This window comes from Epinephelus fuscoguttatus, linkage group LG10 (genome assembly GCF_011397635.1).
Source record: "Epinephelus fuscoguttatus linkage group LG10, E.fuscoguttatus.final_Chr_v1".
Classification (NCBI taxonomy): domain Eukaryota; kingdom Metazoa; phylum Chordata; class Actinopteri; order Perciformes; family Serranidae; genus Epinephelus; species Epinephelus fuscoguttatus.
The window spans coordinates 36821119-36848891 of record NC_064761.1 but is presented as its reverse complement, the minus strand read 5'-3'; the positions used below and the strand labels follow the sequence as shown (position 1 = coordinate 36848891).

The 27773-nt window shown below is 40.6% G+C and overlaps 1 protein-coding gene across 20 annotated transcripts in view; it reads right to left on the bottom strand.

Annotated features, from left to right (window-relative positions):
* Window positions 1-18938, bottom strand: part of kif1aa (kinesin family member 1Aa) — an 83163-nt gene extending 64225 nt beyond the window's left edge. For all 20 annotated transcript variants that reach the window (XM_049586986.1, XM_049586987.1, XM_049586988.1 and 17 more), the window contains exons 1-2: window positions 18533-18938; window positions 15803-15971 (exon numbers count right to left, since the gene is read on the bottom strand). In XM_049586986.1, coding sequence (XP_049442943.1) covers window positions 15803-15908 — 106 coding nt within the window. In that variant the 5' untranslated portion in view covers window positions 15909-15971; window positions 18533-18938. The remainder of the gene's footprint in view (window positions 1-15802; window positions 15972-18532) is intronic.
* Window positions 18939-27773: the final 8835 nt, after the last annotated feature.

The window sequence follows — 27773 nt, the reverse complement described above, 5'->3', positions numbered from 1 at the left end:
TGCAGACTGGGATAAGCATAGCAAAAAGCTGACTGTGGTGAATCTTGATTATCAGGATAATCATGAATATGCAGCAGCATCCAAAGAAACTGCTGAGCAACCAACAATAAGAGGCTCTGCAAAAACAGCCTGCATACACAAACCTCAGAAGATGCAAAAAAAACCATTAATCAAGCACTGACATATTTCATATGGAAATATAATACATGATGCCATTTAAAATGGGTGAAAAGCCTGGCTCTTTAAAATTGTTTGTTTTTTACTATAAAGAATATTCATTAAAAAAAGATGTTTCCTATCTGGGATGCAATTAGGGGTGTTCAATATGGCCCTAAAATAATATCATGATATTCTATTTTTTATAATTAATTTAAGAACATAGAATTGCAACAAAACAAGTGATATAGTTTTACAGTTTGCCTTCAAATATTCTGTTAAATAAACTAAAATGATCTCTCATTTCTTTAGTTTGTGAACAACAACAGTAACTCAGAGTGAGATTCAGATTCTGTTACAATATCAATAGTTCAACAAAATAAAATCTACCACAAATTACACATTTAAACAGCTCCCAAATACAAAAAAATGCCCCCTGGGATATACATATGCTCTTTATGCTCTGCCATTTCTCCTCTAATCATCACGCTGTAACCTGCAACAGGCTGTTATGATACCACAACTATCACACATTCACATATATGTAGTTTTATGTTGAGCTTGTGTGCACATGGCGAGAGAGGAGAGGGAGAGACGCTGTGCTGCTGCCAGAGGAGCCGCTGAATGAGTTCCTTCTGAGCGGTAAGTCACTAAAAGAGTCTGAGAAGTCCGGGGCTGTTCATAAAACATTCAGGACACCACAGTTTGTTCCACACTACTGAAGCTGCTCCTCTTTTTGGAACCACCGCAGAGTCGGTAATAATATCGCTTTCAGCTATGCTTGTTGTTGCCATGGTTAACAGTATGATGTCAATGTGTACGTTGGAATATTGCGAGTATCACGATATTGATTTTTCATATCATACAGTATGAAAAGTCATACCAGTATTATTGTGAACAAGATGATATGACACACCCCTAGATGCAATAATATATATATTTGTTTCTTTCTAAAATTTAAGGTAAAATGAGAGGGGCATCTTTCTCTCTGGACGCTTCCATACTCTTTGTGTCCGCAGTGATGGGCATACAAAAAGGCAGAAGTAAAATCTGTGGTTCGAGCAACAGCCCTAGATGATGCAAAAAAAACCACATGAGTAGGGAGATCTGGGCGCTGGCAAGATGGACGGAAGTTTACCACAGTTTATTCACAAATACTACCAACACTGTTACAATACAGAGCTGGTTGAAACAGACAAAGTATACCTTTTCTCAGGTCAAACTGGAATAAAATAAAGAACTGAACAGTAACTAAAAGACAAGCAAAGCCGAGGAATCCACTTCCACAATAAACCGGAAGGAGGAACCTTTCGCACCATCGCCCAGTTACTGCCCGGGCCATAAAAGGCAGCGCACATCATCACAGGTAAAGAGCGAACAAAGGTACACAGGCAGCAGGCATATATCTGTTCCCTCATCCTTCGCAATGCCAATGCAGAGTGAGAGCATCTAAACACCAGAGAGGCAGCTGGTAAGATGCTGAACTGTATAATGAAGAGACTTTTGCACGGAGGTAGTGCATTGTGATTAATTGGTTGTGCTAACGCTAGCTTAGCCACGGGGTCGGACGCCCAGTAACGCGTGGCTTGGTAACTGATTGTCTGTGTGCACTGATTGCTTGTTAATCTCCCTCCTGACTTTTGAAATGTGATGTGTAAATTGTAAATTTAAATTGGTATGTGTTGAGCACATCTTAAAAGTATTTCACTTTGACATTTAGTGAATTATGAATGTATGTTGATTGTATTGGGTGTATCACAGAAGTAATTAGTAGTATATTGGGAGAGCAATTTGAATATAACATGATTTGAATCATTTCATATCTATAGTTTCAATTCAAGCATTTATACTCATACATACTTTTAATTGTAAGCATTTTTGTAATTGTGATAGTGTAATTTTGGAATTTCACTTTAATAAAATTTGACCATAAAATTAATGTTAAAACCCTTTCAAAATTAAGGTTAAAAAGCCTGTAAAAATTTGTAATTAAAGGTTAAGAAGTAATTCATGTTAAAATACATTTAATGGTAAAATACAGAAATTGAGACAATTTAAGTTAAAAACACATTAAAATATACATTTAAAACAACAATAAATATTTAAAAAGTAGTGAAATTCATACTTACCTGAAACTATGCTAAAACCATTTACAGCAGTGGGTAACTTTATTTGCACTTGATTTGTAATTTAATGTAAATATAATTGGGTTTCACAATATTTAAGTGTTTATTTTCTGGTATTTTGTATACTTATTTTCTGTTGGTGATTCTGATCAAACTTTTTTCTCTGTTTTTGTGTTTCTTTGATTGAAAGGTTTTTCACCTACACATGACAAATGGCATAAAATGCTTGCACCTGAAAATAAAAGAAGGAAAAGGAAAAGCGGCCTGGTCATTGAGTGAAATCCAGTTAAGACCTCTGGTAGATGCCTCTCTCTCTTTCAAGCGGGGATACTGCATGAAAAACACTTAAGAACTTGACACATATAAAGTAAAAATATCAGCTACATAAATGCCAATTACTCATTTTCTTCTACAGGCATCTATCAACCTTAAGTATGGAGATCAAGAATACCACTGCACATGCATGCCCACCCAAGATCAATCTGGTGTGGTCCGGTGATGCCAACTATGACAGTGCTTCCTCCCTGCTCCCAGAGCTCCAGACACCATTTTCTCTGCTAATGCAGATGCGGTCGATAATAGAGGGAAAGGCCCGGGGCTAAGTACACTCTCAAGTAAGTGTACACACTATTATTTCCTTTCTACGCTGCTACTGTGTTTCCATCTATGAAATATAGGCCAGTGTGGCTGACGTGGGTTTCCGGTTTCAGGCCCATCGCTCACTATGACAGGTGCTCTGGAAGATGGCCAACAATGAACACAGATGTACTTCAGTTTACACACACTGCCATCTTTCATATTCATCCAAGCAGAGTATTCCGGGCTGATAATTGTCATGAAATATATGAGGTTTGCTGCTAACCACAGCCACAGAATCAATTTCATTAATTAGCTAATGTTTTCCATACTGCTCATTTCCCATGCCGTGCGCTGCCTCCTGCCACAAATGGTCTACTACAGTAATGTGTCGTGACATCAGACATGACTAGAAAATTCCCATTAGACCTTAATATCTACTCAGACCTGGAGGGACGGCTAAGATTAATCAAGCAACAGCTATTAATCCCTCCCCTCATCACATTTAGCAGTGATGGTGTTGAGTTCACCCTCATTATTCGTTCCAGTGAACTCTGGTGTTGCTGGCCATCAAGCTGTGGCCATGCAGGTGTTTAAAACTTACAATACAAATTAAATTAAATTAAATATTACTTAACAGAGGCTTTGCACCTGTCCTATAGATCCACCGACGCATATACAAGGGCGGAGACATTCTCAGACGAATCAAGTATCCAAGTAAAATGTGTCAGTATGCGTACTCGTGATGAAGGACAATCCTCATGTGGGTAGCTGTGTTCAATGTCTTACTTGATCAACCCATATCAGGTTCCGGTTTAAACAGCTTCTGGTTAGGGCCCACCCATTTCTGGTTGTAACCCCATCCATCTGGACTGATACAGATAATTTAGCTGGTTGATATCACAGATACAGAATTGGATACAGATAGAGGTGTACACCCTCATCCCTTGCACATATACAGAAAGTCAAATCACACATTTCTAGCAGGCTGTGCTCACAAATTTTTCGTATGCTTTCCTATGAAAAGCAGTGCACCCAAATTTGTACATATCCCACACATACTGAAAGGCTGCGATCACATGACCAATGCACTGACGGCAGAAAGCGAGGAAGCCGTTCCAAACGCTTGTAAGGAGGCAGGATAGGGTGGTGGATGGGTCACAAATAACCAGACTTTCTCTTGGGACGTTCCCCTGAAGTCGTGTGTTCGGATCCATGTGAACTTTGAGTCATTTTAAGGTATGTCCTCACCATGTTTCATAAACCTAACCTTATTAACTTTACTTGCCTAAATCTAACCTCCATAACTTTACGTCAACTATGTAACTCTATGTTACAGATCCAATGACATTCGTGAGGCACCATTTCATAGCATATCATACGAACTGTTGTGCATGCATTTTTTGTAGGATATCATACAAACCATTCTGTGAGAATTCATTGCTTCTAGAAACTGTACATCATGAGACATATTTCTAAAATCAATGAATAAAAATTGTATATTTTTTGAAGTGAACTCAAAGGTCTAGTGTGTCCGATTTAGTGGCATCTAGTGGTGATGTTACAGATTGCAGCCAACTGAGACTTCTCCCATAGTGGCCAACGTAAAAATGCAAAAATGCAAAAACACAAATGGCCCTATCTAGAGCCAGTGTTTGGTTTGTCCATACTGGCTACTGTAGAAACAACAATGCGAACTCCATGAAATAGGACCCGCTCTGTACGTAGATATGAACGGCTCATTCCAAGCTAATGAATACACAATGGGTCTCATTCATGAAAAGTGAGTAAATCTGTGTGTAGATTTGCACATAAAAGCCTACGCTACTAAAAACCTACTCCAGATTCAGGAACGCCGCGGGAAACTCAGATTTGATCGTAAACACGTGTGTATGATTATGAATGCCAATCCATCGTAAAGTGACAGCGCGCTCCCGGTAATCAGTAATTAGCATAAATCCCCGCCCATGAATAGCCAATGACCACCATATAAGGAGGTGTAGGTGCATCCTGTCGACCTGTCAGTCATGGCGCAAAGAAAGAAAGAGAGTGAAAGAAGAAAGAATTTTTCCGAAGCGGTGATCGAAATAATTTTGGGTGAAGTGGACTTAAGAAAAAAATTTTTTTATTTTCTTCAGTTAGTAGTGGTGTGACAGGGACAGGCAAAGAGAAGGCCTGGAGGGAGGTAACAGATGCTTTTATTGTTGTCTCCATGGTACAAAGAACCAGAGAAGCGTAAATGGTTTGATATGAAACTGAAGGCAAAGAAACGCATAAACACACACACAAAAAATACAGCGGTCACCAAACAAACAGAAGATTCATTTGTGGGGTTTTGAATGAAGTGGGAACAGGAAACCAGAGATGTTTTGTGCGTAATGGATAAACTCTAAATCAGTGATGGCTGTCGGAATGTAGAGCTATTTAACATTTATTTTAACAAATGATACGGATAACATATAGCCTACAGCAGTTTGTATGCATCGTCCTCAAATTATTTGAATCTTAATAGCCTAAAGCTCTGTTTTACACAACGTAAATTAAACATTTTTCAAATCAGATTTATTCATTCAAATGATCAAAAAGCCACAAAAAAAACAAAAGAAAAAAAAAGTGTTGTCTCAAATAATTGGTGTGTGCTCCTTTGTGGCTCCACCACCTGCTGCTCCTGCTGCCCCTGCTGAACCCAGGCACAGAGGCCGAAGAGGCTGTGATCCGGCTCTCCTTACGGATATTTTTATTATCATCATTCAACATGTAGATAGAACGTGTAATCTATTGAGTCGATTTACATAGATAATTCACAATCATGAACCTAATCTGGATCTTAAACCTGCTAACTCCCAACTAATTTAACTAAATGTGTTATATTTTTAATATTTTGTCATGTTTAGATTACGTGTTTCAAAGGCATCTGTGTATTGTGTACATAACAGAGCGCAATACGAATTAAAATTGTAATTTCCAATAGTGACAAGCAATATTTATGTGCTTTACTAAATTTACACAAGCACTACGAGTGGTCAGGAGCAGGAGTAGATTTTGTTAGTAGCTACGAAAAGATCGGAGCTACTAAAATATTGATGAATGCGGACACACGTGTAAATTTCCATCTGCGAACAGTTTACACACAAATTCCTTCTGCTCACGTTTCATGAATGAGACCCAATGATTCTTAATTTCAGGTGATTATAAACTCATGAAAACATGGCTATAAATATTATACACCATTTCTGCCAATAGATGCTCCTAAATCCAACACACTGGACCCTTACACTGGTAGGTATCTGTCCCTGCAGTGTTTTACAAAAATGAACCTCTCCTTGCCCTACCCTCCGTCTGTTTATCAGACCACAAATAAGACAAAAAGCCAGCTGACGCACCCCGTGGTCCCTCTGCCTCACTCCCTGCCGCTAGGAGACTACATCGCTGAGAGGAGAGCAGGCCGCAGCCCTGGAGACAGACCTTCAGTAGCAGCTGTAGCAACTCGTATTGACTCAGCGCAAACCCCAGCGCTGGGGTAACAGTGGGTTGGTGGCCAGCTACAGTGCTAGGTCCAACCTGTGTAACAGCAGCAACAGAAAGTTTGCTGATCCAGTGGGGAGTCGGGGCAGTCCTGGATCAGATGACTGTATTCGGGTTAATACAGCCACTGACTAAAGGTGCGTATCCTTAGACCGTTTGCCATTCTTTACTTTTTCGCTTCAGCTTTGTTTTTCTTAAAACTGATATGATGTCAATTTACTCATAGATTACAGCAATAAAAGAAAAAAAATCTTTCTACACTTCTTTCTACCTCTTCACAGACTAAAGTGAAGCAATAAAATTTGAAGTATATCGATTCAGGCAATTAAAAAATGTTTTCCCATCCCTAATATCTAATACAGTCTGACAATAAATGAAAGTTCCACAAGGTCTTAAGCTGCCACATGGTGACAACAGGAAAGAAATTGATTGATTTTCATCGTAAAACAAAACATACTTTAACAGAAAAAAGCCATCAGATAAACCCAATTTAAAAGGAGACATGAATTACTTTACCAAACCTCAAACACAAAAAATAAATCATGATCTGACTATTACCAGAGCCTCTGCAGTACAACATCATCTTGTTGCTTACTCATCTCTGATTGTGGTATGATTCATACAAGACGGACCCTCCCACCACCACCACATACCCCAGCACCGGAAAGGAAAGCGCCGGGCTCTCAGATAAAGTAATTACTACAAAGTAGCAGTGACTGACAGAATATATGAGTGTTACAGTGAGACATGGGGCAGGGCTGCCTGTCTTAATTGCACTCAGTAACTGAGGTGACGTCCTCAGTGGTCACAATTTGCGTGTCAGAATAACCTCCATCTGAGGCCAGTTTTAGCAGCCTGTTACGCACACAGGGCACATCTCCAATCTTCATCATGCTCCCTTTTACTACCTGTCCCCTCTTTTTATGGTGGGAACGCTCTTTAATTATGAGGCGTTGAGTTTATAGATGACGCCAGGGCTGGAAGTCATGTCACAGGGGGCAAACGTAATTATACGGGATACAACAGCAACATTTCTCTTCTGGCAGCGTGCTCACAAACCTTCACCAGAGGTGGTCTGGAGTGAAAACACACTTTAATCAGCACTTTGTTTGCCCATACTGACTTCCATTTGTTAGTTCAAGTGTATCCCACTGATTTTTTTTTACACAAATCACATCTTTGAAAGAAAGGAAAAAATAAGTGGGAAACATTTATATATGCTAAATGTAATTTTCTATTTATAAGAGCCAACAACAACAACAACAACAACAAAAAATCTGATATTAAAGCTGCAATTCCTCTCCTGGCCACTTGAGGCTGGCTCCAAAACAAGTCAGTCCCCACAGAGAGCAGAAATAAACATGTTTACAGCCTGGTACAAAAAACAGTTTTTATTAAGGCTAAAGTTATGCATAATTAGCCCTCTTTGCTCCAGTAACAGTTGAGTGAGCTTAGATCATGGCAGAACCTCAGCCAGCTTTTTCTTTATCCTGTTATACTTAAGCTGAAAAGAATTTTGAGGAGGGTTAAAAGATGTCGCTGGGGGGCTGTCATAATCTTCACTGAGACATTACATTGAATAAAATCATATCGAGGGTTGCAGCAATATAACAGTTTCGTGGATGTTGACCCTCCAGTTTATTTAAGTTATTTTCAAAGAGGAGACTTTTTACACATACTTCCATTGATAAAACATTTGTTTAACCAACAATGACGCTTCCATTTTCTTTCCTTTACGGGTCATTCTGATTGATAATACAAATTCTGTAATATTGTGATACAGTGAAACCATGCTATTTTCTGAGACCGTTATCGTGCAGTGCAAATCTCATACTGTTGCAACCTTAACCACATGTGAGCCTAATGTCACATTAAACTATATATATTAACTATATATTAACTATTAACTATATATATATATATATACTATATATATTAAATATAATATACTAGTATACTATATATATATTAAATAGTGTATAGTATATGCTAATATAGCAGTATTTTGTAAAACTACCCCACTGCTCATTGTAATCACTGTCTGTAGCCGTGTTTCCATCAGCCTGTTTAGATGTGCATCTAGAAGTATCGCATCGGAAAATTATGATGGAAACGCCAAAATTCGAAACTAAAATACGCTCGCTTTAGCCGGGTTTTGGTTGATTCGAAAAAATGCTGATTCGCAAAACGGGGGATGGAAACAGTTACGTTCGAATTAAGTCTGACGTAGCGCACCTCTCTCCATGGTGATATCCACACTCCGGGTTGGGAAGGCGGTAATGCATTTACATGCTTGTTGGTTGGTTCGTAGTTTTCACCAAAGTCCGTACATTTAATGGAAACACACAGGATTCGTATTTCTTTTAATGTGCATTTCCCAATGATTTGAATCACTTTTGGATGGAAACACAGCTAGTGATGCCCAAGTTATTTATCCTTAATGGTGATGATCTGCTCTAGTTTAAATTTCAGCTGTTAAACATCATATTTTTCAGCACCTATTACGGCACATTCCATGTTTGTCTCTGACATAGCTGCCGGGTCTTCATAATTGTGACTGAGTGATGCTGGTCAGACTGTCACGGCTGACCTGCCCCAGTCAATAGAAGAGGAAATGTGGCTGCGTCAGCAGGTCTGGCAGGCAGAGGGGATGTGAACCCACTGACAGAGACTGGAGGAGAGCCACGTAGATGCTATATTCAGCAGCAGCAGCAGTGACTGTAGGTGGTACGTTGTCTGCTGATTTATGCTTGACTTCTGTCTGAGTTTGTAAAGCCTAAGTCTATAAGACACAAAACTTTCCAAGAGGCGCTGTCTGTGACAAAATTAGCATGATGGAGACGTAAACATTATGCTAATGAGGTCCTTAACTGTGCTAAAAATGAAAAGAAGCTGCATGAATACATTCAATTTTCAAATAAATGCGATTTGGTGAGTGTGTTTACATAAACACACAGAAAATAATATGACAGCATACAATTGCAAAGCTCTGATGGTTAAGTGTACACAGAAATATACCTAACTATTTAAAAACATTTCCGCATAATCAGGCATGGACAAGTAGCATGCCTGCACTGTTTGTGCAGATGTGTTTTGAGTAGTAACATTTAAGTGAAAATGCATGTGTTTGGGAAGTACTGAACATAGAAGTGGATCAATGAGACTTGGATTGTACTGCATACTGAGTATAGTTTTGTCAAACGCAAACCCTACGACTTCAATTAATCAAGAATTTTCTCAGTTTTTGGATTCTCCATTCATCATGGAGGCATGTGCGAAAAACAAAAATTTCTTTCTGAATTCAGCGTAACACGGGGTGAGTCATTTATATACAAATGATCAGTTGAGGGGTGAAGTGTTCCTTTAAACTGGTAAGTGCTGAGGGTAGAAAAATAACTTCTAAAGTGAATTATTTCAGCTTTGTTTTCGTTAATCAGTCTATAGATTTTACCCCAGTCATTAGTGTAGGAGAGCAGTAAAACAATGTCACCTGCCTTACTTCTCATATCCCTTCTCATGTTATTGTTTTTCTTCTTGCAGAAATCTAAATCTCTGCACCAAGTTTGTGCACCCAAAAGACTCCTCAAGAGAGGCCTGTTTTCCTCCTGCTCCGTCCCCTGCATCTTAATTAAGGTCAGCGTGGGAGGGAAGATCTCTCAAACAACAAGATTACTGCCATTCTCCTGCTTTGTGGGAACTGGGGTATTGACCCACACATGAGTGTCAGAGAGCACAAAGCAGACGGTGAGACACACACACAAAAAACCCCACTCCTTCTTCTTCTTCCTTTCCTCAGTCCGGCCCACAAAAGCACAAGGGGGCATTTGTACCCTGCCTCTGTACCCCCTCCAGACACTGCAACCAATGGGCTTTTTCATGACATCAGCCCGCTCACATCCTCCAGTCCACATCCAGAGCCATTGACTCAGTTTGGAAGAGAACAATCTGCTCTGCTGAAAGACCTGCAGGCTCACTGAAAGCAGCTTTGTGTTCTGTGTGGGTCGGACCAACAAGACATTTTCTAGTACTGCTGACAAATTGATAAACTCAGCTTAATTTCTGGATCTTTAGGTAGATGAAGTAACAGAATCGTGACTCAGGCCTCACTAAAATCTGTTCATACAGACCTGCTTTTGTCTGTAAAGGGATCAGTTTTGGGGGCTTCAGTATGTCACAATGTCCACTGCAATGTTTCTTTTCCCTTAAACTTTAACTGCAATTTACCAGGTTGTAGAGGTGATTTACACAGAGGGGAAAACAAGCCCACGAACTTCCAGATTTAACTTGATATGGGTTTGAGAAGATCTTTAGCACAGTCTTGTGTTACTTATATGACACGTTAGGGGTGCAATGCTACACAAAATTCATGGTTTAGAATGTACCTCAGTTTTGGGGTCAAGGTTTGGTACATTTTCGGTACAACAGGAAAAATGAAAAAAGTGCAGTAAGAGGCACTCAAATACTGGCATATTGTCAATAAAAAAAAAAATTAATCAATTTTGGTTGCATATAACGTGACACGTTGACATTAGTTACTATTTTGGCACTGTGTAAATCTGCATTGTGAGGCTGCTGTGGGGAGAAGGACATGCACTCCAGTCTGTTTTTGTCTTGCTCCGCTTATTGACACATTCGGGTGATGCCGTTGTAAATGTAAGTGTTTCAGCAGATATCTCTGACTTAAGTTGAAATATTTCGGCGAACATTTAGACACAAATCGTTGTCTGTTGAGCTCGACCAACCAGGCTAAGCTGACAAGCATGCTAAGGCTGACAGACATCAACTAGTTTGCTCCCAAAACTCTCCACGGAAAACTAGCGTTCAGAAAGTTCTGTTACACATGTGTGAGCAGTAGACATATAGCAACAAAGTAAAGGACCACAAGCCGGAGTCAAACCCTGGCCGCTGCGGTGAGGATGGAGCCTTTGTACATGGGGTGCATGCTCTAACCACTAAGCCACCGACACCCCGACAGAGAAAATTTCAACTTTTTGGGTGACAGTGTACCGAGAAACAATACAGTTTGTATGGTAAAACTTTTATGTTGGCTTCTTTTTAAAAAGGCAGTTGATTTAGAAATCAAAAATACATATTTTGCCTCTTACCTGTAGTGCTATTATCAGTCTAGATAGTTTTGGTGTGCCAACCGCTATCACTGCACAGAAGGAAGCGTCCATCTTCTGCAGGGGTCAACAACCAGAACAATCAAAAGAGCCATTTTCTCGACAAAAAATTATTTTGACAAATCTGCCTGGAGCTGCAAAACACATTTGAGCCTTACGGTTAAACAGGGTATTAAGTCTAAATTAGCCTGTTGGCATTGAAAATAGGTATGAATGAGCATTCAAAAACTTGATTCACCACAAGGTGGCTCCTCTGCAGAGGGTTATTTATGATTATTTGGAACTTTAAGTTTGCAGCGTTGGCGGTGAAAGCAAGCAAATCTGTCCACTCAGATTTGTTGCAGATATTTATGGATCTGAAATGCATTGCTAGCCTAGCTAAGGAGGCCAAGACTCGACTGAGGTTTGGCAAAATTTAGAGGAAAAGGTACCAGGTCACAGATATGTGACACACATTTTAGTTGACGAAATGTTAAAACTTTTTTTTTTTTTTAAATTCAGTGCATAGGCTTCACATTTTTAAAACTGGAGAATGTAAGAATTTCTTACAAAAAAAACATAAATTTTCGTGTGATTTTTTTTTTTATGTCAAAGCGACTGACAGCCACTAGAGAGGTGCTGAAGAGCCTCATATGGGTTCCCAACCCCTGATCTACTGCTAGCTCACCTAGCATCACTGAGCTAGCTAACGTTACAGCTCAGCCGAGTAAGACGGCATTTTGCATCTGGCACTGTCACAAGACTCTCATCCATAAGTAGATGCACGCTTCCTTCTGCACGGAGATATCACTGGTAGGTGTAGGTCGGTAGAAAGAACAGCTACGAAATGAAACTGCTCACAACAAGGTCTGTGGATTATCTTGAGTAACCAGGTCATGATTTCTGGAAAGAGACACTGCTGTTGAGTTTTTCATATATATATATTTTTTTGGTGCTTTAAGCACCTCAAGCCGAGTGCCATCCAGCTCCATTGTTCCAGGGAGAGGGCAGACATCTCTACAGCTGATATCTTCAACACTCTGCAACTCACACTAAAACAATCTAAATTGATAAATGGATTGTTTTGGTGTCAAAAAGATCTATTTTTAATTTTGGGGTGAACTGTTCCTTTAAGAATATAGGTTAGCAAATACTGCAGTGGATAAACAGGACATGCTCAAATGAGTATAAAGCGAAGGACAAGCAAACACCATACTGATTATTATGGTAGCATGGCAGCAAAATTCACATGTACTTGGATACTGGGCTTAATTAAAAACAACAGACCCACTTTATGTGATAAGAAAAATTCAGATTCACAGATTAAATCTAACGGGAAGTCTCCAAGGACATTTTAGAGGTAAATATATTCCCTGTGGATGACAGTGCCTTTGATCTGGGTTTACACAGCTAAAGGAGACACTGCTGACAGCAAACTACTCATCGTCCACTGCTGTGGAGACAGAAGAAGAAGCTCCGTGCCAAGGCAATGACACCACTCGTACTGCAGGTGTCAACAAAAATGTAGTCCCATGCGGTGACGTCTTGGAGGGACTCTTTATAAGCTTGAACCAGTTATATGATTGTAAGTGTTTGCGTAACAGGAATCTACAAAAAAATGCAACAAATCACACAGTTAAAATTAGACGGCCCAAAAAAATCACCCAGCTTGTTGTCTAGTCACCCATGACATGAGGAAGGAGGGGGAGATAGCTAAATTAGGCCAAACGGTAAATATTTCAGGAAGCCTCATCCATTATTGACAAATGGCTTTACCTTCCTAAGCAGACTACATATCGAGTTTCTTTCCAGTCTCCTCTCGACCACAGTCCTCACTCTGCACTGTATAACCCGAGAAATGTGGCGTGCTCTGAACGACATATGTCAAAAACATACAGCATATGGCCACAAAAACAAATACAGTAGGTTTTGCAGGGAACTTAACCGTAGCAAGACACAAGCACAAAATAAGTCACACTCCGAAATGTTCACATGGGTTATTTTATATGGACAAAATCATTCTGCTTCTTGGAAAATGTATTTGCATTCTGGCAGATTTGAATAGAAAGATTAATGCTGAAAATGTTGAATAAGGAGCCATTTTTAAATCTGGTTTAATCTGGCCACAAAAGCAAACAACAGGCCTTGCCCTAAATAAATATCAGGTCAAATATGCAGGAGGATTATGTCACCTACAGCATGGTTTCCTGAACAGGTGATTCCATTTTGATAACTGCTCTATTGTTGGCTTTATTTAGTGACTGAAAAGATCAACCCTGCTGTAGTTGACACTGTCAGTCTTGCAGACAACAATGTGACATTTTCCTCTCTCCTGTTGTACCTTAATAATCAATCTCTCTAAAATGAAATCTGATTCTGAATAAATTTCCTGCTCATATCACATGTCTTGTTTGTTCACAGGAGATTTGCACAGTCACTCCTGGCGCTATGCAAAAGGGAATTTATCAGACGTCAACGTCAGCAATCAGTCTTTGTTAGTCGTGTGTGTTTGTTGCTTGTGACATCACAGAGGAGCCATACGGTAAACAACACAAGTAAATAAATCCTGGAACCCATTAATTCATCAAACTGAGAGAATACCATCCTGAGGCAAACTCAACATGGTCGCTATGGGGACAGTTATTTGGCTGGTCTGTTATCTATTACCAACATGTATCCACCTGATGGACAAAAAGTCAAAGTGCGGATCCCACAGTGTTACGTCCATCCTTGTATTTGGATATTACCAACTTTCTTGTTTACTGCATGAGTGGATATACCTGTGAACGCTTACTTGCCAAGGTGATATTCGTGCTGCGTGTGGGCAGTGCCTGATGTGATGGACATAAAAGCTAGCCCACTAGCTAATGTTAGCAAGTGGGCTGACAAATATACCACGAAATATGATGCTTTTGGTACATTAGTCTTCATGTTCCACGCCTGTCTCCAGACTCACTACCAGCCAGACAGCATCTTTCATATGGGGCAGCTTTACTTTTAATGGCCAATATATCAGACAATACAGCAACAACCAATGTCTCCCCAACACATGCTCCTCCGTTACTGGTTGAGGCTGTGACTTCACAGTTCATCAAAGTTAACTCCACGTAATATTCGCCAGTGTTAATTTCATTCATGTGTGACTGTAACCTAATAAAAAGGACAGCAACCAATAATTTGACACTGTGAGAAAGAATTCACCCATAGAAACAATTAGAGTAGAATGGATATTCCCGTTCACATCAAGATTAGAGATGCACAATAATGTTAGTACATCATCAGTATCTGCCGATATTGGCTTTAAAAGGAAATATCGGAATTGGCCAAGATGCTTTTTCTTAATTTGCACAATGAATGAATATTTCATACATTGAAAAGTATCGTATTTCATGTCTCCATCTGCTGGTGGGCTGTCACAATAAGAGTATACATGCATAATATGATGCTAATTCCACTGAAGAAGAGACTGGATGATCACTAAAATTAGGTGGGGGAAAAAGTGGACATATCAATATCGGTATCGTTCAAAAAAGTTGGTCTACATGTATATTGGCATATTGGATATCAGCAAAAAATCCAATATCATGCATCCCGAATCAAGACAGCAGGATGGTCAAACAGCGGCCATTTTTATGTTTACTGCTGCCATTGCAAAGAACTGTGAAAATTGTGGTGCAAGTGGTGGAGTAGTACGAAGCATGACGAGGCATCTTCTCTGCACTATCTCTGTTAATCTGGGCCTCGGCTCTGTGACGAGCATCAGTGAGAGACAGTCAAAAGGAAAACACTGGCTTAGTGTGTACAGTAGGCCAAAACAGAGCTCTCAAACTAGTAGTGAGTGTGACACACTTTACAGCCCCACTGCTGTGTGTCGTCACCATAACAACCAACAACAATCACCATTTTCTTTTGAACTAGTCGAATGACCGTGGCAAACAATTCAGTGTTCATTCTGCTGTCTACTGTCTACAATTACTCAAGCATCCCTAAGTAATTTACTGATATATGCTTTATCACAAAAGCAAAGCCAAGGAAAAAGCAGAATACCCACAATGCACCTCAGTTATAGCGAGCTTTATGAGTTATCTGTCAAAAACCGATGGCTCAATGAAGCCTAAACAGGTTCCTTCTGGTTGAAGAAGGATCTCCAGCTCAAGCTGACATCTCGCTGGGTGCCGTCTGCCAATAACTTTCTACACTTTTGACACCCAACTGTTCCTGCAATCTGTTTGATTCTAAATTTACAACAATAAAAACACGTACACATAATGACACACACACTGTTAGAGAATTTTAAACTCTTCTCAGAATACTTACTGGTGGTGTTTCCAGACATCTGAATGATGCATTTGCTTTCTTTTCCCATCTCTCTTGAGTTGAAGGGGCGGACACGCACCGCCACCTTCACAGAGGCCCCTGCCATGGTGCTTTTGTCCTAGCACCTTGGGGTGCCTTCTTTAGTGCCCAGGTGAAGGGCCTGCAGGTTCTGTAGAAGAAAGCAGATGGTGAAACACAACTCCTTGTTTTATCAGTATGTAACAGTTGGACTGTTGATTGCAAGGTTTTAAGATTCAAACGTAGGTATCATTGCAGTATGTTTTTGCATTGTCAGAAGGTTTTGTAGAGCATTGGTGTTGTATGCATGGACAGATTGTAAGTAAATGGGCCCCTAGGCACAGATATGCAAAAGGCCCCACCACCTCTCCTACATAGGAGCAAGACACACAGACTTAGAGGTGATTCTGCATCCATTTGTAGTCGTTTTGTGTGTCTTTGCATCTTTTTTTTGGTTGTTTTGTCCTTTTTTTGCAGTTATTTTGCCTCTTTGCAGTTCATTTTTATCTTTTTGTGGTCTTTTTGAGTCTCTTCCTGGTCAGTATGTGTTAATGTGTCAATGGTTCAGGGGGCCAGGGGGCCTCTGGACACTTTGGGCATGTGCCCTGTAGGGCCATCCAGTAATCCATCCATGATTGTATGCGAGCACATGTAGATAAGGCTGCAACAAACAATTATTTTCATTGCTGAAGATTGTTTTTGATTAATTCATTGGTTGTTTTGTCTGTAAAATGGTGAAAAAGGTCAATAAGTGTTTCCCAAACCCGGTGTTTCCCAGAAAACCCAGAAAATATTCAAATTTAAGAAGCAGCTATCAGAGAATTTTGACTTTTTTCTAAAGAATTACTCAAACCGATTATTCGATTGTTAAACTAGTTGGTGATTAATTTAATAGTTGACAACCAGTCAATTAATCATTGCAGCTTTACATGTAGATGAAAATGTATATATGTAGTATATGTGCCAATGCATGTAGGTTGTATGTGTGTATGTATATGATATGTGTTGAATTTTTTATGAGTTACTGTATGCTAAAATGTTTTTAATGTGGACTCTCAGAAGATTAGCTGGTGAGCTAAAAGAGGTTTTAATAAAAATCAAATCAAAATAAGCTGCAACAGACTTCTGCCACCTTTTTTTTTTTTTTTAACATATGTTGTATCATGTCACGTCACAGAAACCGAGGTCCGTTTTCTACATTTGTGTTAAAAATTCTAAGAACCGAATATTACACCTTACGGCTGACGTGGCCAGCACAAAGAGGAGGGCAGGGCTATGTGGCTGTAACATGAAAAGACCATGCATGGTCAGCTACAGCCAGGGGACATGGATAATAAAGCTAGCAGCAACAAAAGAAGTGCAGCAGCAGCTAAATGTCAGACTATTTCTCTGGATGACAATGGCTCTGAAACCAGCCACAAATCCAGGATGTGGCTCCATTCAGTGGGAACAACTCGTCATGCTGTCTCCTAACAGACTGAATATGAACATAAAATCACTGTGTGATTTTACCGTGTGGTGTCATCTCACAACGTTCAGTGTATCAAGAGCGAGCGTGACTCATCACGATCAAATTACAATCATCTATCAATAAGCTCGAACAGTGAGCAGTGAGACAGCTTTTACTGCATGCCTGCGTATATTATGAAGCTATCCTAATTTATTGCGTATCAGGAAGAGAAAGTCATTGCTTTTCTTGATTCAAGCCCAGAATTTGGGGATCAATATTCAGTTCCAATGTGACTCAGACGTGTCTCATCATAATTGAGTGCTGTAAATTTGCTGTGTCACCCTGCTTCCTGGTACACCCTCTACAGCTGGTCCCTAAACAGATTCATTGGTGATTTACGCAGGTAACAATGGGAGAAACAGCATTACGGTTTTTAAGGTGCAACCATGCTGCAAAGGCTCCTGAAAACTAACAGGGATTAATAACAGAAAACAGACTAACATGAATCAAAATCAATATTGTTTTGACATCTGAAATGATGGTTAAATTAATTGTTTTACATGCACCCACTGCAACAGAATATCATATGTATAGAGAGCAGTGCTTAAGCTTGTGGATATTCATTTTTCCATCAACATGCATGTTCATAATCTTCTCATACAGATGCTCAGACCAATCAGCTGATGATGCAGCTCAGCTGGGCGGCCACCATTTTCCCGGTGACAAAGGGCTAATGTAATAAACCATGCTGGTGTGTATCTGAGCATGACGACAGTTTAATATCACCTTATCATTCAAAAAATAAATTATGTAATTGGTGGCTTTTGGGCATGACAACCAAGCCTTAAACTGCAGGTAAACGCAGCCTAGAAGACCCAAATTTAGTTCAGCTGAAACTGATATTTCACTGCTGTATTTAATTTCTGTTAAAATACTTCTTGCGTCATTTTCAGAGCTGTTATAAACCCTGACAGCTCGTATTTGTAGCAACACGTCTCGTCCTTTAACCCAGTGACAGAGCTTTAAATGCTGTCGCCCTGCTCCCAGAATTAAAACATTTTTATAAAATCATTTAAGCTGTAAAATAACATGCTGTGTTGCATTACATTGCAGATTAAATGTCATTCTGTCTGTGTGTTTCAACACTGTCAGCCTCTTAAATGGCCGCACCCTATGCTCATCTCTTCCCAGGAGATTTAACACTAAGTAAATACAGACTGCCTCGTTATTACCGGCGGGCCAATGGAAAAATAACACCGTACCTCCGCAGTGCCGTTACCGTCCTGCTCCCGTGCACAGACCGTGTTTGTCGTGCTCGTCTTGTTTTATTATCCAGCTCCGGAGCTCCTTCCACCTCCTCTGGTCTCCTCCAGCAGGTCTGGCTCTGCCCCTGCTAACAGCCTCTCCTCTCCATGAAAACGGGAAGGGCTGAGGAGGTGACCGCGCGACGGTGTCCTCGTACCCGCCAACCCACCCCCCTCTGCCCTGCCTCGTCGGTGTGGGGGGAGCCGGGAAGGAAAGGAAGGTGGCCGGTGGGTTGTGTTTGGATGCTCGGCCGCTTCTTCACACCCCAAAGCGGTCAAAATGGCCCTATTGTCTGGCTGTCTTTGGTAAGGATGCTCGAGCTCCACTGAGCCGGTGACATCACCGCCGAGGGAGGTAACAGCATCAATGCAGTAGTGAGAAGAGGAGGAGGGAGGAGAGGAGGGAGGGGAGGCAGGGAGGGAAGGAAGACCATGGAGCAAGATTAGTATCCTTCCTATAACACCTTTCTGTTTCTGCTGTTTTAATAGTTTTTATTTCATTAAACAAAAAGCAGATAGCACCTGCAGCCTTTCAGAAAATGTTGGTGCCTTTCATTGACACTCTGCCCTCTTTGAAAGCAGATGACAGCAGTGGCGCACCTAGAAATTTTTCACAGGGGTGGCCACATGGGGGCACTCTAACTCTTGGGGTGGCACACAAAAAATAAAACAGTAATTAAATTCATTCATTCATTCATTTCTGTAACCACTGATCCTCTTGAGGGTCGCGGGGGGGCTGGAGCCTATCCCAGCTGACATTGGGTGAGAGGCGGGGTACATCCTGGACAGGTCGCCAGACTATCGCAGGGCTGACACATAAGCCCCTTTTACACTGCCAGATTTTCGGCGAATGTTGTGCCGTTTTGCTGGCAAGCTGTGAGCATTTAGACACACAGAGTTGGCGACTTGATCCGAGGTGCCCAATTTTCCACCTCGTAGGGTAGACATATTGGCGGAACCTTTTTGGTTTAAACAGACCGAGGCGCCCTTCCGCCACGGGAGGGGCTGTTGATGACTTGTGGGAGGAGCTGTTGATGATGTCACATGTGCGACCCATTGGCGGTGGAATAACAGGAAACAGCTAATAGCAAGAATGAGCAGCTAGTAGCAAGAAGGAAACAAACCTGAAAAACACTGTAAAGATGAGCAACTGGGGAGACACTGCGCGCCCTCCTTGTCCTCGCAAACGAAGAGGCCATTAACCGTAAAATGACGGGGACAGTGAAGGATGGGCCGACTTATGAGAAAATCACCCAAAGACTGACCAGCCGCAGCTTCCCTCCCATGTCACTGTTTATGTCACACGCTGAGCTACACATTTTGTTACTTGCTCACGCCCCCCCATTGCCCCGAAAAAGGCGCATTCTGTATAAACAAAAGTAGGCAGGCGGCATTTTGCTGCACTCCCCGATTTTGTCCCCAATTAACCTGCATGTCTTTGGACTGGGGGAGGAAGCCGGAGTACTTGGAGAAAACCACAGGAGTCTTAAAATATCGTCTTGTTGTGGTTTTGGGAGCCAGAATAGAAGGAGTCATGGCTCAAAACTTACATTTTATCACATACCAGCCGTGACTGCCCGTCAACAAAAACAAAGACAACTATGGTTAAAAGCGTTAAGACGAAAGGACTGGACGGATGCCATCATCAAATCAGGTTCGGGAAAAGTATTTCCTGTTGTAGGGATGAATAACGTTATGTGTATTAAGGGTTATCATGTCCACCTCAACAGAAACTGGGGAGGTATTAAGAGGAATATTGGATTTCTCTGTAATGCTAACTTTTTAGCGCATTAGCTAACATTAGCTTCGATAGCAAAACAAACTGGAGGAAACCGTTCAAGTGTCGTCCTCCTTTGTAAGATTGGCTTCCTGTGACATCATCCATCCACTGAGCGAGAGCACACTGGTTGGCCAGTCTGGTCCCGTTGGTCAGTGTTTACTTATTCAAGTAACACTCACGGTCCATGGAGAGGGGGTGACCTGACATGGTGCGTTCATAAATTCAGCTCTACACTAAAATGAGAGTTGTTGTTCAAAGAAACAGTGCGTTATATTTCTAAATGGATTAACGAGTGGTGAAGCTAATCACACTTTCACTCCACTCGGCGCTCTGCTGCTCCGTCTCCCCAGACAGAGTGCTGAAAAAGCGCTCTGCCTCTCCAACCAACAGCACTCTGAATTTATGGACGGTCCAGTTTGAGTGTGCTACGGCACTCAAGTATGTATTTCTGAATGCACCACTGGCAACATCTTCCTCCATTCTTGTAAACAAGCTAACAGAAGTTGCTAGCTAATGTTTTAATGTTGTTTGTGGAGAATCGTTTTGCCTCCAGCTAAGCCCCGCCCACCATAAAACATCACACTGTTTTCCAACAGTAAAAGGGTCCATATAGTGGGGCCTGTTTTGGAGCTATCACGTTGCGGTTTTAATGAATTTGTATCATCAATAAAGGCTCCTGGTGCTTCAGTTAAGTACCAGGAGGAGAGACCAGGCTGTAGGCTTGGCCCTCACACACCCTGGATCCTCGATACCTAAGCGAGGTGGAACGGGTGGCTCACTATCTCTGGTCCACCCAACCTTCAAGGCACCTTTCCTTGAGCATCCCATTGGACTTAGGCATGTGTAACACGGTACGCACTGAGACGAGGTGGCCACAGGCTGACTCAACACCACACAGAGGACTCCCATGTTATGCATATGTGACCCGCAAAGCCAGCGATTGTATGAGGGTGCCTGTGGCCCCCGCTGGCCACCCCTCAGCAGCGCCACTGGATGACCCCAAATATATGACTTTTTCCTGGACCAACTCTAGTTTAAGTTTTTTAAATATTTAGACTTTATTATATTATTTTATTTTTTTTTAACATTTTCTTGCCTTTATTTGACCGAACAAATGTTGAAGTATATTTGCGTGTCTCGACAAACATCTATATTTTTCTTTTTTTTTTTTTTCACAAATAAAAAAACATTGGAATTGTGTTGTAAATTAAGCACCATCTGTTTTTTCTTCAGCAGATAGCTGGGATACAGTAGTTTTTCTAAAGGGGTTTAAACAGCATGGTTTCCTTACAGGAGAGTTGTGAATGCAGTGGACAATGGAAACACTTCTTATGAATAGCATTTAGTAGGTCAGGCCAGGGACATCAAGCTGAGGGGCTACAAACTGGCACAAAGCAGGTCTTTGCACCATGGAAACTGTCTGTTCAGTGAAGCACACAATATAGCATCTCCGAGCAGAGTCTGGCCACAGAGACAGGATTACAACAGAACTATTATCACGTTTCTTTTGAAAATGTGGTGTTCCTGAATGCCTCGTTCTGAAGTGATGTAGGATGTCTGCATTGCAGTTTGCAGGTTTTGTAGCCAGTTGTGCCCCCTCTGTTTACTGCAGCAAATACTGAAAGTTAAAGGCCTTTTTCACAGCAGACATTTTGATTTGTCATAGTGTGGCTACGTTATATTCATGGGTCCCAGCATGCAGGATACCACACGCCTGAAAATGAAGCAGCTATGTGAGAATCAGCCATCTTTAATTTCATTACTTACACCTTTGAGATTTAAGAAGCAACATAACTTGAATTTAGACATTCTTTAAAATGGTCCTTAGCTTTAATTTTATTATATCTTTTAGCAAAGCAACAATTTATTTAGAAGAAAAACACATCATTCTAATGGGAGCTCTATTATTTCAGAGAGAAATACATCTGCATTTACAGTTCAGCCTCTGAATATTAGATCTAAAAAGAGTGTAAACAGGCGAAGATGAGATGCAATGTCTGGAGAGATATTTTTGTAGCAAAGCTCTCAGACAGTCATTGAGCTGATTGAAGAGATGGGAGTTACCAGGCCTAATAATGTCAGTGTGTCCTTCTTCAAGTGACCTGACCTGCACACTACAGGACGGTAATGGTTTGGCAGCTAAAGAGGCTGCTGTTTTCAGATCAATACATTTTCTTTTCCCCTATTATCCATCTGAAGACAAACGATTCAGTTCAGTTCAATGCAGCTTTATTGTCATTTTGACACGCATGTGTTGTGCAGAGCAGAATAACAGTGTTTCTCAGTGATCTCAGGTGCAAAATACAGAAATAAATATCATCTTGAGAAGACACATGAACACAAAACACTAAAAACACCCCAGAAATAGAACTACTATAAAACACAGACACTAGCAATAAAAGCGAACACTAAAAACAAAGACAGTCCTTAAAAAGAATATAAAATAAAACTCCATTTGAAATAAAATTCTGACGTATACCATATTAGCGTTTTCAGTCTGGATTCTGTTTTGCTCAAAAGTTAATGTTTCTGCCAAGATGCACTATGTGCCATGCATCAGTTTTTTTGCACTTCCTTATGCTTGTATTAAAGGTCCAGTGTGAAAGATTTGGGTAGATTTAGCGGATAGGATTGCAGATTGCAACCAGCTGAAAATTCCCCTGCCCTGTTTAAGCGGGATTTATACTTCTGCGTCGAATCAGCACTGTATTGACGTAGAGCCTACACCCTACACTACACCATAGCCCAGGTGTGTCCAAAGTCTTGCCCGGGGGCCAATTGTGGCCTGCAGACCAATTTTAATCGGCCCTTGACTTTACTTTGAAAATATACCATATGTGGCCCTTTACACAATAATGGTTAATAGAGCAAGATCACTTGGCATTTTTACCCTTCGCCTCACAATGACAGGACTATCATACAGTTTCTAGACAGACATCACATAGTAATAGTTCATGAAAAGATAAAAATGGTTGCATTTGTCTCACTTTTTTTTAAAAACCCATTTGATGCGAGAATCAGTTGACCCCTAGGTATTTCCACGTTGTTTTATTTGGCCCCCCATTCAAAAAAGTTTGGATACCCCTGCCATAGCCTGATGTGCACCTCCCAGAAGTGTACCTACATGTTGCGGTGAAATCATTTCCCTCAGTGGAGACAAAGCTTTTATTTACTTTAATTTCACAAATATGAAACAATAAATTGTGAAGACAATAAAGCCTCCACAAAATAGCATTTTACGTCTTGAGTGTGATTTATCCTGGCTTCATATATTCGCTAGGCTAATTTACACAATGTAAAATGCCACAGGCTTGTGCTAATAATGTTAGCATGTTATATTTTTGTTTGGAAAATGTGTTAAGTGTAAGTCGTGAGCTGTAATGGAGCTGGATTTTGTAACATTTGTTAAATGTTGCTGTTGTCCCTAGCTTCATATGAGTAGAGGAAATCTCTGCTAGCTACTAGGCTAATTTATACAATGCAAAATACCATAGGCTCATGCTAATAACATTAGCATGTTGTATTTGTAGGGGAAATGTGTCCATGGTGCAACATGGTGATCTCTGTGGACAAGGACCCGCTCCCTATGGAGATACAAACGGCTCATTCTAAGGTAACAGTAACACTTCTTATTTTCAGGTGATTGTACACTAAAGAAAATATACTTATTGTATCACCCAGTGAACCTGGTAATAAAAACCAGTAAAAGCACAGAGTAAAGCAGTTTTACATTTTAAAAAAAATCTGTATTTTTCAGTGCTGCTCTTTGCAAAGGAGCTTCTACCTACGGTGGCTGACCCGAAAATGCAAAAACACGAATGTCTCTTTCTAGAGCCAGTGTATTGTTTGTCCGTTCTGGCCTACTGTAGAAACATGCTGATGCAACATGGTGATCTCCATAGACAAGGACCTGCTCCTTATGAGGCTATAAATGGCTAATTCTCACAGTTCTTATTTTCAGGTGATTATACACTAAAGAAAATAGTCTCCATTTCTGCCAATATATCCCCCAAATCCTTCACACTGGACCTTTAAGACAAAATACAGTGTCAACTGCACATGAGGTTTAGCAGCAATAAAGGATAGAGAACAGGAACTCTCTATCTGGTTGAAGGATACTTGCTGCTCAGGTTTCAGCCCGCGTGAAACACAATGCAGTTGTGTTGTGTGACCTTGCTCTTTGCACAGTCCTACTGTTCCTATTGCTTACTCTCTTTCTCATGGACACATTTGCCTGACGTGTTACATCTCTCTTAAGGCCCACTCTGTCTCCTCCACTTCTATCTGATGCAATTGCTTTATTTAATTCATCAGCATGAAGATTTCAAGGTCTAATCCATGTACAGAAATAACATACGGTTCTGTAGAGTAGCCATGGCCTAAAAACACCACACATAAACTATAGAAGTGTGTATGAATCATACCAGATTAAAAAGGATGATGTCACTGGCATGATTCACCACATACTAGATGAGACCCCCATATACACTTGTCCTCCCTGTTTTAAAAGTGGGCCAAGCTGAAGGCTCAGAGCGTAAAAGGGAAATGTCTTTTGATTATTTAGAAGTACCGGCGTCCACTACAGGAAGATGCAGGAGGAGTGGTGATATTGTTTCTGCCCAGCCTCCTCGCTCTGCTCTGCCATGTCTAAATTCAGTGGCACAGGAGCCTGAATTATTTATTGGTTGAGTGAGCGGTTGCCTTGAGCCTAGTGTGACAGACATGTTTTCTTAAAGAGACGCCCTTGGTGTGTGTCTATCACAGCACGAAGAGCAAAGGCCCACCTAAATCACATTCGACATGGAAACAACAGAGACAAGAATATCAAAACTGAATTATAAATTAAAAATAATAATCCACTCAATATGGCCAGTGAAAACAAAGCTGATACTTTTGAGTGGAAAACATTCTCAGAATAATACAGTGAATTCTATTTCATTACATATTTCTGATTTTCAACAAATCAAATAAAAATAAAATCACACATGGCATGCAAGAATTAAAAATACAAAATTTAAAAGTGCAGTTGTCACCAATGGATGGATATTATTTGTCCAATTTTGACTTAACTTGATAGCCTAGTTTTTTGAATGTTGGACACATGAGGGGCTGTACTTCCACCACCTGGAAAACACAAGGTCGGGTACAGGGTGCTACTCTTGCACCTTTTCTGTGCCAACTTTCAAGAGCGCGGCGGCAGTTTGTGTCCGGACAGATTTAAAGCTCTGGGAAATATATAATATATAATATTATATATATATATATATAATATATCTGTTGGCTGTGATTGGTTGGTCCTCATCACATGACATGCAGTCCGCGCTGCTGTGTTCCAAATGTGAAACTCAGTTTATCTCAGGACGCAGCCGTAGCACCCTGAAAAAAAGGTGCTTGTGAAAATGTGCGTGCTGCCGCAGCATCACTCTGGTATTTGATGTGTGCGGCCCCTTACACACACACACACAAACAGAGGACCATCAGTGGACAGTGACCATGTGAGGACCTCTGTTTCTGGTCATTTTGAAAAGACTAGAAAACATACTTTTAATGTCCTGTAACACAAAAACACAGCAAATGTGCTTTTCATTAACTTATTCAGTCTCTTTCTTAAACTTGGTGCAGACAAAATTTTAAATGATGTTCAAGCACTATTTGGACGGATAGGGACGATATTTCGTGGCAGTACGCCTTTGTATCATGTTGGAAAGGCGTAATTTCTGTCCTCCTCTTTTTATTGGATTTATCACATTAACATAAAACGTATACATTAACTATTTAACAAATATGTGTGTTTCCCCCAAGCCAGCACAATAATTGACAAATAAGTAGTAATACAAAAATAAATACATATATTAAAATACAGCAGTACATAATTTCCATACAATTTCAAATCACTACAAGTCAGCAAAGTTCTCGTCTTTCCAATTTACAATAAATGTTTCTCCAAAGCTACACAGGCTGCAAGTTCCCTTGTCCACACACCAATAGATGGTATATGGAAAAGCTGCAGCAAGCAGCTGTTTTGCACTTCTTCGTAGTCATTTTGTGTCTCTTTGTATTTGTTTTACATTTCTTTGTGGTCATTTTGAGTCTCCTCCTGGTTTGGATCAAGGACCATGATACTTTGGGCCCCTGGGCCTGTGTCTGGTAGACCCATTCAGTAATCCATCCATGGGCAGAGCATTACGTGTTAAGACTTATGTTCAGTCTTAATAAACCTTGACAATTGTTTTCTAGGGATGGAAACCTATCTGAAAAACAAAACAAGACCCAAGTCATTGATGTCCTACCTCTGTTTTGCTGTAAATGCATGTGTAAGTGTGATGTTGAGCATGCAGCAGAAATGTTCATACTGAAGTCAAAGCGAATGTCAGAGGTAGGGTACTGGCTTTAAAGTCTTTAAAGTCCAGGAATGGAAACCTACAGCCACATTTCTGAAAAACAAAACATGACTCATCAGATTTTGTGATTACATTTTCTCTTACGTTGTGTCTCTTACTTTCGAGTCGAGTAAAATTCAAACCCAAGATGTCATATTTTTATGGGTAAACATATAGTGAAATCTTGAGGTGTCATGTGCAACACTTTTAACACATACAGTCCATGTGGACATTTTGAGCAGCAGCCATCTGCAGAGTGCAGTTGGGACAGCAGTTACCAGGAGACACCTGCATTATGACGCTCTGCTGCCACCCAATGGTGTAGCCAGGATATTATTTGGTTACAATCTCATAGGGTTCTGTTTCATCTGAAAAACACTTCTTTTCTAAACAAAGCTCATATTTTACATTCACATATCACCTTGGAGATATTACTGCATGTGGTATAAGCTGAACACAAATAATTTCTAGAAGCCACCTTCCCTCCTTGCAGTCTGCTCCCTCTGACACAGCTGCTTTTACACCTCCTCATAGAAACTCAGGTCTGTCATTTCTATTACTTTAAGACAGTCCTTTAGACTAAGGTGTCCAGCCTGAGGCAGACACATGCCCTCCTGTGGCTCACTCACTGTAGGTAGACAGTTACCGGCAACTGCAGATCTGGAATCAGCTCTTTCTGATGCTGCTGCAAGATTTTCAGCTACGAGTAAGAGATGACTTGACAAAAACCTAGACTATTTAACGTCTTTCATGTAAGACAGCAACTATTGAGGTCACGTATTCTGAAAAGCTTCTTTTCTTTTACCAGTGGCGAAACAAAACAATCTAACACTGTTTGGATAAAGGGTTAGAACCTTTTTGTTGAACCAGAAACAGCCCCAAAACTGCCATCCCAAAACCCACCAATGGGTAAATTAAGGGTTTATTTCAGCCAGACCAGAGCTGGTGATTGTTGGAACAGTGGAAAGGCTAACCTAGACAGGTTTTAGCAGTTTGTTGCCTTTAAATAAAGTGTGTTTTATGATACATTTACTGTTTA